At 40.4% G+C, this 14,522-nt stretch overlaps 1 protein-coding gene across 1 annotated transcript in view; it reads right to left on the bottom strand.

Moving 5' to 3' along the window:
• TG (thyroglobulin) overlaps positions 1-14,522 on the bottom strand; it is a 161,130-nt gene that overhangs the window by 124,300 nt on the left and 22,308 nt on the right. Inside the window, exons 15-20 of the mRNA XM_055704249.1 lie at positions 14,397-14,508; positions 12,712-12,912; positions 8,519-8,728; positions 6,119-6,273; positions 5,433-5,589; positions 1,263-1,487 (exon numbers count right to left, since the gene is read on the bottom strand). Coding sequence (XP_055560224.1) covers positions 1,263-1,487; positions 5,433-5,589; positions 6,119-6,273; positions 8,519-8,728; positions 12,712-12,912; positions 14,397-14,508 — 1,060 coding nt within the window. The remainder of the gene's footprint in view (positions 1-1,262; positions 1,488-5,432; positions 5,590-6,118; positions 6,274-8,518; positions 8,729-12,711; positions 12,913-14,396; positions 14,509-14,522) is intronic.

Raw genomic sequence — 14,522 nt, 5'->3', positions numbered from 1 at the left:
CTGCAAGTTGTTACAGACTCTGGATTCTCAGTTGGAATTAATCTTTTTTCTGCATGGTGTATTTAAATAATCAAAACTTGAAGTGTTTCAGACTATGGAGATGAACTGAAACTGCAGCCAATTTACCCTTAAAGGTCCAAGTTAGAAACTGCAGCACTGCAGAACTGATTCATCACTTGATTACTTGGAAGTTCTTGCCCAGGCATTGAGAAGCTCTCCTAGCTTAATAAGAACCACCATATCCAGCAGAGAGCTAAGTTGTTTCCATGTATTTTGCTTTGTTCTGAGGTTCTCTAACTTAAGCTGCACAGTGTTGAAATTTTCTCATCTGAACGTATTTCCCATATTGGAAAACTTATCCAAGAGCTACTACTCTTGACCTTAGTGGTACATCCCTCCTCCATTCCCAAAAAAGACATAGACACAGTGAACACATGCCAAACCGACATGAGGAAGACACAGACTCACTGAGGCTAACTGGGCCAACGAGACCATCAGGGTTGCACTGCAGGAGGGCTGATGTTGATAGAAACAAGAGCGGGGCTTTTACGGCAAAGGCTCACTGGCAGCATGAGCTGGTACACAGGACTGCTGGGCACAGCCACGGGGACCTGTCGGAGAGGCAGGTCTGGCAGCCTACGCAGGACGCTGACAGAAAGGCAGCCTGTTCCAGGGAAGCTGACTCAGCAGAAGGAAGGAAGATGAAAAGAGGGCAGAAGTGTAATCAGGTCTGGGTGTTGGCCAACACCGAGGAAGCTTCCATCTCAGCTGGCTGGAGTTGGCCCAGGAATTCACTATCTCAGGACTTTTGCCATTTCTGCATCTAGGTTTCTATTCTGGGTAATGTATCATCATCCAAAGCACTGGCTCCGATATCTTTGCCAAATCTTATTAAGGATCATGTACATGTAATGTACATTACTTACAACTTAAGGTCATGACCTTATTAAGGCTCACGTACATTACATGCACATGACCTTCTAATACCAGACAGATCTAAAATGTCCCCAACAATGTTTGCAAAACCTTCTATACAATGCCAGTGCCATGATGCCTATTTCCAAATCGCTGGTTCAATACAAGGACCGAACGGTAAGCAAAGCACTAATTCCCTTTTCTCCTCAGATTTATTATCATTCACGATGGTGCTTCATGCCTTTCACATATTAACCATAAACACAAGTTTACCGGTGATTTTCTAACTTTAGCTTTATAGTGATTCCTAATGACATCAAAGAAGGGAAAGTTAAACTGAGACATACCACATCCTTGTGAATTTGGGACTGCTTTCCCAGGAGATGAAGTTCTGTGAAACCCGCTTCTACATCCTAGCTGCACACTTGGAGACAGATCAAACTCTTCATCACGGGGAAAATCAATGAAAGAATCTGCTAGGAATTGCTTGGAGTCCAAATGCAACAGAAAACCACCATCCTTAATCTCTTTTATAAATGCTCCAATGAGATTTTCTCCAACAAATGCGTTTTCTAACAGGGGAAAAATACGACAAAATAGCATGAAAGAGGTTTCCCATATGGGAACGGAGAATCTCACAGAAACTGATGAACTTTAAGTTAAAACCGCAGGCAGATACAGAAATACAAGCATGTTAGCAAACAGCAGACAAGAATGAATCTGTACACTGCCTATCAGATTCAAGTCCTAATCTCAATATATGTAGAGGATGCTAAAGAACAAAACTTGATTTCTGAGTTACAAAAATACAGCAGATGAAAACCAGGATTATCTGACATTCAGATTTAATTTATTACTGGGGGGGGGGGGGTTTAATAGGTATCATTTGCTTCTTTTTCAACATTTGGTTGGTTTGTTTTTGAAGGCTGGCATCAGTAACAGACTAATAATCACCTTCCATCACACCACTGATATTCAACATAACCACCCATGCAACAGACATGCTCTTCACAATTGCTGAAGCTGGTGTTTAAAGCTGGAAACAGTGAGTACCTTTCCTACTCTCCATATTCTAAGTTGTCCAGATGGTTTCCCTTTTGATGGCTTGTACAAGGACAATTTTCAGCATTAGATCAAGAGCAGATTCTCCAGTTTGGCTGGACCAGAAGTACTACAAGAACAGTGCTCCCAGCAGATTTTGGTTGCTATCACTTGCTGTTTATCCTTGCAGGGTTTATGACATTGAATGAAATGCTGAGGTGGTTTACTGGTGCAAATTTGCAAGACAAGGACCTCCTGTAGCTACAGGTGATGGGCAGCCCAGTAACCCAGCAAATGGGAAATCCTGCACCCTATGTACTTTGAGTTTTGTGACTACACTAAAGACCTTGGACACTGAATTTTCACAGGGAGGATGTTATATAGATGAAGAGAACGTGAGGAATGTTGCAGCTCACACATTATACAGTTTATTATTTTGTGATTGATGTGTCCAAGTCAAATAGCTGAAGGTACTGCTGCCTTCTTACATGGTGAGTTTCCCAGTGTGGACTGTAGCCCACAGGTGGCTTTTCAGTTGTGCAGGGAGAGAATTTCACAGCCCAGTACGAGGCTCCAGTGACGCAGTGCTGCGCTCCTGCCCATGCTAAACGGACTGCAGACGTACAATGCTTTTCTGAAAAATTATCCTAGACCTTTAATAGTGAAAGCGTAGGTGCCCTCTTTTCCTCAATGTTGGTCCATAGCTGGCTGCTGTCATGTAGATGTTGTTTTCCCATTGCAGAGGAGGGACACGAGGTTTTTACGCTTATGGGCTAAAGCAAACAGACCTCACATTAAAGCTGACAGCTGTGTCCTTGTATTCTCAATGCTCTGATTCCTCTAGCTTTGAGCAACCTATCATTCTGCTGCACTAATACATACTATAATCAGCAAAATGGCCCTCAGTTTTTGTTCAACCCCAGGCAAAACTGAAACTTAGCTCATGAGGGAGTAACTGGAGATCACCAAACATAGCCAACAACACTGCAAATGTTTTGCCAGAAATTATCTCAGAAGTGAAAGCAGGAATAAGCAGATTAGCCTTTTATTCAAGCAAATATCCTTCCAAATTGTCTAGTGACCAGTCATAGCAGAATTAAAAATAACCTTAAAATGACAGCAAAACATGTCAGAAAGGACAGGAATGAAGCAAACAACCAAAACAGTAAGAACCGACTTCAGTCTGTTAAATGTCCTTTAGTCCTAAATGTTTCACTGTGTTGAAAAGTTCTTAACACTATCACTAAAAGTGACCCTGCTTATGACCACACTGCATATATAATATCCTTTACAGTCAGAGTATATAAACAAGTCTTTAACTGTAGTATACATGCTCATGCATTGCAAGTAGACAGGTACATTCTGCAACAACTCAACAGAGGACAATTCAGCACCTGATGGACATGCCAGCCACAGACTCACTGGATACATCTTACACGAGCTGCCTCGGTTCAGCCCTTCCAGCATGGCTGGCCAGCTTGGGGCACACTCCCCTGCTTACATAGGACCTAGCTTCTGGTCCAACGTGAACCTCCTGGGGGCACTTTCAGCATGCCCTAAATCATGGCAGAATCAGTAGTCCTTCCCTGGATTTGCTGCACAGTTTTGGCAATTCAAGCTACTACACATCTTAGACATTGTTAGATTTACTACAAGTTCTTACTAAGTATTTCTCCAGGGCCTGGTATAACTTTAGGGATTTAGACTTCTTGCGGGACAATACATCTTTTCACATACAGAAATATCCTGCAAATTGTTGCATCTTGTGCTGTGCAGTAGGAAGAAATCTGATTTAAGGTTTGCTTCTGTTGAATGAAACACTAACTTCAACAGGAAAAGGGATCATACTGTTACCTAGAGTTTATACTGGCCAAATAAGAAAGTGAGAGAAAGAGAAATAAAAAATTAGTAAAGTTGTTCTTTCTTTTATTCCTAATTTTCTTTAAGGAAAATACAGAGCACAAAGGCACAGCTTAAAATATCGATTGTATAGGGCAGGGACTGACCTCCTCCAGACTTTACTGATGGGGACTGTTTACTATACATTCATCCACCAAAAGTTCATTTTTACTAGCCATAGTATAGTGTCTGTTGAACAGAAAAGAGAAAAATTGCTGCAAGCATTCCTCAATATTTTAAAGCTGAGTTCTATCTAAGCTACTAAGCCAAATGGCATAAGATCCTTCAGGAAGGGATTTGCACAGCCTCAGATTTAGTACATAAAAATATCTGCAAGAAAAAAAAAGTAGCGAAGTATTCACGAGTGATTTAGATTTGAGGCTCTCCTTTGGGAACATATGCACACAGCACTTCTGTTTAGCAATTTTTCTCAGATACTTCACAGAAGGGAAAAAAAACAAAACAAAAAAAACCAAACCTGCAAGACTTCTTATTTATCCCTAAAGAAGATAGGAGAACAAAGCTATTTTAGTAATGTAGACTTTCAAATCAGAGAGCCAATTTGCTCACTCTGTGTAAATACACTAGAAAACACCTCAAACAGAAAAATCCAAAGCTGGGTAATGGAAGTTGATGGTGCCAAGTGTTTACAGAAGCAGGTTCTGCTCTGCCTTTTGTGAAACCAGCCATTCCCTGAAAAGCAATGTTAGTAATACAGGGAAATTATAGTGTGGAGAGGGTCAAAAATGTAACACACTCACAGTGGAACACTTTCAGAAGTAAAGTTTAATATAAAACCAAACACACTTATACTTTGATCCACCTTCCTCAAACTGCTTAAATATTCATGTTTCCCTTATAATCTGGAGCAACTGAAATAGACCATAAAGCCAGGAACCACACGACCACTGCAGACCCTGCCTGCATCCTGAAGGCTTTTGAATTCAGTTCTGATCAGGCAAAAACTGCTGTAGGGCACATGTCTCCAAGTCCCAAACTTAGAAGGAAGGACACATGCTGGGGACACCATTTTAAAATAGTAAAACCGGAGAAAAGGTGGCACAGAGGGCATTTGAACTTGGGATATGTCTTTTACAGCTTTTATTTTAAACAGGAACACTGACTGCTTTGAAAGAAGTTCCTTACACCATTCCTAACTCGCTTGGAAACCACAGCAAAGGTCCGCCAGTCAGTGGTCTCTGCATAATTGTCCTAGGATGTCTGAGGGGTCCTTCTTTAGCGTCAAAGGGAGAAAAGGAAAAAAAAAGGGGGAAAAAACCCAAACTTGGGAGAAATTAGTTTTATTTTTGGCAATGTGTGAAATAGGTTTCTCCAAGCCCAACCCAGTAAGGAACACAATATTTTCCACCATTGAGCAGGTCCTGGAATCACAGCCTGGAAAGAGAAGTATATCAACACCAAAAGCCCAAAACCACAACTCCAGTGTTACAAAGGCTATTTCAGTGAGCATTTGTAATACCTTGTTAGTGCCTTGTGAGAGCAGACACAGGGAAAGAAAACAATTAAAAACAAAACAGGTTTAATTCACAGAAACATCAGAGAAAAAAAAACCTTACCAATATCATGTAAGTCAGGGAGAGAAGCTGCTGGGATGTTTTCCAGCTGAGTCCTCCATGTGATGTTCACCCCCAGGCGGTCCATGCTCAGGCATTCAACATAGACAGTGGAATCATCACAGACAGAAACTGAGCCAGTATTTCCAAATGCATTCACCTCAAATTCAAAATTAAATGAAACCATGGTTAGTCAACAGGAGAGCCTTCTAGTTCTTGCCTTTTCCTATTTTTTTCACTGCACTATGCACAAAACCAACATTTTCAAAAGAACCTGTAAAAACAGAACTAGGAAAAGGTAATTTTAGCAGGTCATTTACTCACTGTAAGAATTAGTCAAAATGTTTGCTTCTATCAAAACATATTTTTAATAGATATTGGATGTGATATGACTTCTATGGCTACATTAAGCTGACCTGCCAATGTGGGGTCAGTGAGACTAAACATCCTATTTTCACAATCATCCATATAAGAGTGCTGCCAATCCCAACAGGTTTTATGGCACGTTTTGCTCTTCCATCTCTCTCAAAGTTCTACTTTGTGTCTTACCTTTTTCTTTTTCTTTTTTTAAATACAAAAAACCTTAACCACTAAAACAAACAAATAAACAAAACCACCAAAAAAAAAAAAAAAAAAAAAAAAAGAAAGAAAAAAACCACTAACAACGGAGAATAAGGAATTGAAATTACCTGGAGATGACATAAACCACGAGCCTTCAACTCATCTAAAATAAATGTCTGGAATGCCTGGAGTAACCCAGAGTAGTCAGAACTACAAGTCTTCTCAGGAGGCAGTAGTAGTTGAAAGTGTGTTTGAGCTTGAACTGTCTGAAATACCTGGAGCTCTAAAAATGAAGAAGAAAGGGAATTTAGCAGTAGAAAGGAAAGTAGTCTCAGGACAGTACAAACATTACTTCGAAAAAAGACATTGATTTGACATTTTGATGTTGCATCAATAGCATCTCCCCACTTCTAGGTGAAAGCAGTAGAGTTATTGGTAGTAAACAATAAGCAGCAAGAAAGATGCTTGACAAATACATATGTTCTGCCTTAGGGAAAAGGCCAGGCGATACAGTTATTATATAATAATAAAGAGGTATTTCACCCTGGACCGCTAACTTGCAGAAGGATAAGGAACAATCTGGATCATTAATGATGAATTTGTATAAACCTTAGCAGATAGAAATTTCCAAAGAACTAGATGAAAGCTGACGTAATGCCAATACTTAGAAAAGAAACAGGAAGGCAGGAATTATTGACCTGTCGACCTCCACTTCTCTTAGACATAATCATGAAAAGACCTCTATTAAAAAAGGAATTAAATGCTTAAAGCAATTAACACTAATTCAAATGGGCTTTCAGAAACCTAGCTTGTCAAATTAACTGGGCATAAAGTTTAGGAGGGAATAAATTTGATTACATAATAATGGTGTTGACATGGACGTCCACAAGGGCCTTCCAATTTTTTGGTAGCAAACCAAAGTGACATAAATCACTCAAACCTATGACAAACATGTGAGTTCATCAGTCACAAAATGAAAATCTTTTTAGCCAGGAAAAAAAAAAAAAAAAAAGGTGCATATTTCTTGTCTCCAGTAGGTTATGCTGGTCACAGGCTTCACGGAGGGTTTGTTATCTCAGGTTCAGCACAACAGTCATGCTGTCATGCCACCTCCAAACAGAGCTGTGTCTTATCCCACCAGCCTGGACAAGTGGCAGAGCTCTCCGTCATTCACCTCCTCTACAGACCCTCGCTGCATCACACGCAAGTGTTACTAATGGAGCACAACTCCCCTGCCCTCACCCCAAAACAAGCGTGAGAAAGCCCAGAGAGGTTCCAAGGAGGATGGTAGAAGGAAGCAGAGGACACAAAAGCCTGCTTCTTCCTGCAAGGCACAACGCCCTTGATTGGTTTATCAGAGAGTCCTTAAGAGCTGACTTTGCCACAATGTCTCAAGCGTACACATCAAAACAGGAAATGAGATTTCTAAGAATGTGGGTAATTAAACACTGGAACAAATTACTGAGTGTCGTGGTGAATTCACCGTTATTATAAGTCTATTCAATTGCCTTCTGATGTGTTGGAAATTTTTTCTCTCTGCTTAAAACCATGCTCAATTTCAAAGACAAATTACCAGGAGACATCCTTAGCTTGCATTAAATCGCAGCTTATATGAGATTGCCACACACTCCCCTCTGTCCTTGCAGTTATCCAGCTGCCGTCAGGCAAACATGGAAGTTACTTCATAACATGCTACAAAAACCTAGCAAACATGATTCCAGACAGACAAAAGTTTCAGTCTGAAATTTAAAATTCGAAAAAACGTTTACATTTGGAATAGCAGACCTGGGATACAACTGGAAATGTGTCAATGCAGGGGGTTCCAGAATGGGTTTAACCTATTCTGGAGATGAAGAGTAGCTGCAAATTTGGCATCAAGAACCACATTTCTCAAAGTTCAGCTCTGCTACAAATTGCCATTTTGATCAGAATATCTCTCTACTTGAAATAATTGAAAAGGCCAACATTAATAGCCAATTACATGAGCTCTGAATAGAGAACTGATTCTTCCATGATTTAAAGTACCATTTTTTTCCTGAAAGAAAAATGGTTTGAAAAATACCACAAATCAGCCAACAAAGACTACAACAATCCTAAAGAACAGACAGCTGCAAAAAGATGCAGGAGTAACAGCGACTTGATTATGCAAATAAACAATCAAGTTCTGCCAGATTTCAACATCTGGCACTCATCTGTTCTTCCAGGACTAAGTGGTTCCATCAGAATCACTTCATGGTGCCAGCATCTGTTAACTAACAAGGAAAAATCTGCATGTAGATTGACTAACTATTTATAGCTATATTATCACAGAAAAGCGAGACTGTTTCTGGCATAGGAGCCAGCCAAGAGGCAGAGATTAAGATGGCAGAAGACAGGACTAACCTATTGCACCTTAATTTAACAACTCCCATATAACTGTTGTGTCCTATTATTGTCATTCACACAGTAGCTTCGTGATGAAAGCAGATTTTTGTACACTTAGTGACACTGCTCTGCACCCTTTCCAACCCACAGCAGTTCAGACATACTCTGGCAGGCGTGGTAGAGCGGGGCAGCCGAGACCCATAGACGCTGTTGCACATCACACTGAAACGATGTGCTGGAAACGGCGCTGTGGAAGCCCTGGTGACACACCAGCCAGCACTGCTGAATGCTTGAAGCTTGCCCAGAAGCATTTTCACAAAATACAGCTCCATTGAGAACAGAGGAGGCACCGAATGGCAGAGCACACTGCGGACCTTTAGGCACATGAGGAAAGGAATACGTTAGTGGCATCCTATGAAGCACTTCCAGTAAAAATTCTGCAAACCCCTCATATCAACAGAGAAAACCTAGACAGCACCTTGTGCATTTCCCACTCATCTCAACTTGGATCTGCTTTGATATCAGCATGGTTTAGTTTACTACAGCTGAGGAACAGACACGTATTGACTTTGATGGGTAATGCATTGGGTCCAGAAAGCTACATGCGTGGTTTCTAAGAACAGGTAAGTTTAAAATAGTCATGAATAAATTTAAGCAGGAAATGAGGAGGAGGTTTCTAACCATCAGCAGAACAAATTTTTACAAAAGATAGCCACTGGAAATAGGCAGGGGCAAAAAAAAACCCCAAAATCTCAATTCCCTTTGGAGTTAAGTCTGAAAACTTTAGGATCAGGAGCTCATGGCTATGGTGTCTTCAACAGCACCAGGATGCCTCTGGTGACCAGGCAGGTCCTTAACAGTAGCATACAGCCTTGGAGTTGGAGCACAAAGTTTACCCTTTCAACTCACTCTGTATCAGCGCAGTCATTTCAACCCTGCCAGCCCACTGTAAAAGACTAGAATAGCAGGATAACTACAATGACAATTTCTAACAATCAGGACAAACTAACTGCTTCACTCCACTCAATATTAGCCAACTCCCAACCTAATTACTGAGTATAGCTAGCAATAATTAAACACTTCTGAGTTCTAGAGCTACAAAACATAAGAAGAAAAAAACAATTCCTCACTGATAAATAAATATAAAGATATTCTCATATTGTACAATTCACTTCAGTGGTGTAAACGTAGAACATTTTCCAAATAGCAATGCTCAGGTCAGTCCCAGCCTCTCTAGCCACTGGAGGAAGGCAAACATTGTCGATGGTTCAGGTCTCAGCAGACTGTCTCTCCCGTTCTTATGGAAATATGAAGATTAATTCCTTTAACTTAGTAGCCACTGCAGTTAAAGATTAAAACATCACAGGATGAATCTTGGATCCAGTGTGCACGGTACACCTTTGTTTCCCAACCTTGAGCATTTCAATGCCAAAATAAAAGGATTTCATATCTGTCTCACTGAATTGCCTGATGCATTTTTTCCAGTCTCCTTTATAGCATCTTTTCTGCAATAACTCTCTAAATGGGTCCATTACATTCTGTCTCTTCACTTATTGACTTGGTCTCCAGTCTTTTGTTCAGTAAAGGTGAACACATTTTTAATATACCTCCTGAGATTTTAGGACCAAAACATATCACTGTAAAACAGAGAGTAATACTTAACCTGACCAAGGCAACTATACCCACCATTACATGTAAATTACATTAATCTCTCTTTATACAAAGTATATAAAAATCAGCCTATGGTTTTTTTTATTGCTCTGGCACATCTCTGTATCCAGTAAGTCTAATCCATTCTCAGCTTGTATGCTGCTACAGTCTTCGAAGACTGTATGTTTCCAAGAGAGCTGGTGTGTGAACTAGGGAAATAACCCGCCGCCAAACTGTAAGTGATGGATGGTTTCCTGGTGTGGTTCACAGCTTTTAGTTCACCGTCAGTAATTTGCTTATTTATCCCTCTACAGATGTCATCGGATTTACCATCATTATCAAGCCTGCGCCATTCTGTCGTTCTTCTATTTCTCTCCCAGTTTCTCAGTCCTGTAGGAGTGAATCAGAATCCAGCTGAATATTGACACTCTTTCATATGTTTCTGAAGATTTCCATAAGGAAATTACTGTTTCCAGGGCCTTCTATGGAAGAGTTTCTCTCCTTTACCTTTATTGAGGGCTGTGGAAAGTGGGCATGAGGATGGGAGATATGTGTGCGGACTGCTAGGATACTTAGCATCATCTCTCCGGTGCATGTCAACTAGAAAAAGTTGGATTCTACCTCTAATAGAAATTATAAGTTAATGAAAACCTCATTGCATGCACTGGGCATTGTGAAGTTATTACTTGTTGTTTACATCTGTCTGTTCTGATGTTGAAGGAGAAGTTTTATTGTATTTTCCCACCACAACAGCTTCTTTTGCTGATAGACAAGATCTCCAAGATAGTGAGAGCGCCCTCCTTTCCTTTTTTCCTGAACAATTATTAGTACTTCTCAGGACTAGAGATACAAGACTGAATAGACTGAGGGGAAAAATAACTTGCTTCTTTAATCTTACACAGTAACTAAGTTGTTTAGCATGAAAAAGTTCCATTGTTATTTCAAAATCCAGGAAAATAATTCAAGATGATTTCAATGGTATTTCTATGCAGAAAGTAACAAACAGCTTTCAGTAAATCAGGTTGCCAATATATTTTTGAAGCAACTCTCTCTCTCAGCTCAGTCTTTTAAAAAAGAAAGGTCATTAATCATTCAGTCACTATTTCCTCTAGCAAAAGTACAGCATTATGGGATCCCATGAAACATGAGATGTGCACCCAAAATGTAAAATAATCTTAAAGGTGTATCTTGGGGTACACCTACACACACACACCCCCTTAGAATATACTCCATAAATTCCTGTGGAATTTCAGGGGAAATCTAGAAAATGAGCTTTCAGGGAGAGAAGGAGATATCAAGAACTTAACATTTACAACTAATTCTGACTTTTCCCTGGCATACTAGAAATGCTTCCACTTTTCTCTGTTCACCCTCAGAGTCTTTGGGAATATCAATCCATGCTGCTGAGTGCCGGGTGTCATTCTGAGTTCCTACAGCTGGTCCAAACAAAATCATTATGCCCCACAGAGACATGAGTCCATAACTTGAAAGCAGGACGGCAGCAGCACTGTACTTTTCAGACTGACCAGTTCTGCTTCCCTGAATAGCTAGAAACTTGTACTGGACCGCTACACTCACATGGCTATGCCACCCTAGCTCTGCAGCTCATCTCTTCAGAGCTCGGTTGCACATCTCCACACACCACAATGCATGGGGCAGATACAACGCCGGGGGGTTTCCTTGTGGCGTCTCAGAAAACTCTATCCACACAGCTCTCATTGGTACAAGACAGTTCAAAGGTTTCCAAGTTGTCTGAGGTGTTATCTAGTTGATTAAAATGCCTTACAGCCAGTTGGGCTGACACAACCAGGTATTTGGTTGGTGAGCATGTATTGCTCTTTATATAGCAGATTCACAAAAGGAAACTGAAGCAATTTCTTATCATGTGTTCTCATTTTCCTAAATCTATCAACAACTCTCAAATAAAAAAAAAAAAAAAAACAAAAAAAAAAAAAAAAAACAAAAAAACCCACAAAAGAACCATGGAAACAGTACTGTCCTGCAGGCACTAGTTGACGGTTTTCTTTTTAAATCTCTAGTTTCCACTAACCATTACATTTTGGAGCATGGCCTTGTAGCAACTTTAATTTGTTTTGCTTCACTTCAGTGATGGGAAGATGTCTAAAGGCCATTACAAATTAAGTTTATCCAAATTTCTCCCCTTTGGACATCTCACTGGAAACCATGAGTGAATTCCAGTGCTTTGCAGCCCTGGTCATGCAAGAAATACTCTGTGAATGTGTAGTGCTTTGGCACATCCTTTTCACAACTCTGGTCACAAGCCAAGAGTAGGAATGGCAGAAGCATACATTTTTCACATTTTTTTTTAGTCAGCTGAATGGCTTTTAATCCCAGAGCCAGCTCAGACTGGAACATGTTCAAGTTTGCAGCAAGCTGTTCAGATGGACTTCTGTTAAGTTTTATAGCTCAACCGCTTTGGTTTAACCAATTTTATGAATAAGGCGAAATCAAAGATCCATTCCGTTCCTTCTCCCTGACAAAGTACTTGAAGAAAACTGGACATCGTGCCCAGGTAGGTCTGAAATCTGCCATAACACAAAGATAAGCACACTGCTTGAGCAAAAGTCTCTATAACGGTCTGAACAAAGAAGATTAAACACAACTAAATACTGGAAAAATTTAGGAACTGGGTCAAGTTCCAGACCTGGATTTGCTCAGAAGCAATGCGCCCCAAGCAGGAACTTACTTGTACATGCAGGTCTTCGTCCGCTTACTCGTGTCCCTGGCACTTCTTCTCCATTATCAAAGACGCACCAGCAGCTCTCTTGGTCCTGGCTGCACTGCACGGGTGAGAAAGTCCCGTTGTCCCCTTCACACTGTGGGATGTAGCCTTTGCCAGCTTCTCGCAGACCAGTTTTAGACCTCAGCATGTTACAGAAACTAGGACCTTTAAAGAGAGAAAATCGTTGCAAGATACAGAACAAAAAACAACAAACTGTCCTAAAGACTTTAACAGCTGTGCTTTCGGCCTGTTTATTGGAAGAAAGATGAGTGATCATGAAGCCATAAATAAATTGAACCATTATAAAAATGGGGAATTTATTTCCACTACAAACCTCACATGTTTTCTAAAGATTAAAGTGCAAGTTCTATGGGTTTGCATCAAGAAAATAGTTGAAGAAATACTGACATGTATTTTGCATTTACATCTTTTTTTTTGCTATAAATGTGATAGTGTATCATTTAGATGCAGATATTTAAATTATTTTTAAATCAAATTAATCATTTTAGTAAGAATTTTTTATCAAGGTAATTTAAAATGTAATAATATGATTATTTACATTTTAAAATAGTTTAAATGCCCCAGTTCTATACATTCAAAACTGGGGAAAACCCCCCAGTCACAAAACAGCAACAGTTATGGTCTCCCACAAACGAACGAAACAGGGACGTGAGTGGGCAGAACCACCCGCTGACAAAGAGATCCAAAACGCTCAACCCGAACTCGACACAAAGCTGGTTCTTACTAATTTTGTTGATCTGCAAGTGTCAGAGTAAGCTTGTAAACCTGTGTAACGAACAACTACACAACTAATTCCTCAGTGAACGTGCAGTTATTTATCCTTCATCAGGCCTGGTGCACGTCCTCGTGGACTCTAATCGTTAGCCCATATACAAGTAGAAGAAAGCAGGCTTGCGTGGTCAGATGAAAGTACTGTCTAACTCACTATCCTCTCCGGAGAAGTTTTCTGCTCTGTTACAGATGTTCCAGGAGTAGGCTTGCCTGAAGCCAGCAGATTATTCTCCCAAATTTTCTACGGCAGATGACAAGCAGAAAATCACTAGCAAAAGAACTGAAGAAAGAAGCTCAGCAGAACTGAGGGCTTTGGGGTTGCCGTACTGTTCGGAACAGCAGAGCCACTGCACTGCATCTCAATTCTGCAAGTAGGGATTCCTCAACTTTTTCAATCAACCATCTCTTATGAGACTTCAGCAGTTCTCTGTCTTTATTTGAAGACAATAAAAAGGTATTATAGGTCTAATTGCATTACATGGAGCTGTTGCGGACCATGTAAAATGAATTCACTGACTACATGTGGCCCAGTTCCCACAGTTCAGTATTCACTGCCTTAGAAAATTCATCCATGTGCGCAAAGAATTTTCTATGGTGGCAAGAAATGGAAGGTAAAAAATGCATAGAAGCCTGTTCATCAGTTTGTCTAAACTGGTTTATTTCTGGTGTTGTGAAAGTAAAGGATAACACTTTTCAGATACTCTTTCAATCTTGATGTGCTTGCATGTACCACGTCACTGAGAAATGAATAAGGCCCCCATGTCTCATGGGCATCATTCCGAGAAGGAAAGTACATATGCCACAAAGCACAAGGCACTGCCACTAGTGTCACAGGCTGTGGGTAAAGCATTACTCACACTCAGGATTGCCATCCAAATCCTTGCTGCCACGCTGAAATGCTTCTCCTGAAACAGGATCTACACACCAAACATCTGTGTCAGATCTCTGTAGCACGGCGTATTCTCCTGTCTACAAAGAATCAG

The sequence above is a fragment of the Falco cherrug genome, chromosome 3 (genome assembly GCF_023634085.1).
Source record: "Falco cherrug isolate bFalChe1 chromosome 3, bFalChe1.pri, whole genome shotgun sequence".
NCBI lineage: Eukaryota > Metazoa > Chordata > Aves > Falconiformes > Falconidae > Falco > Falco cherrug.
The sequence above is the reverse complement of the archived record's forward strand: the minus strand, read 5'-3'. Positions and strand labels throughout refer to the sequence as shown.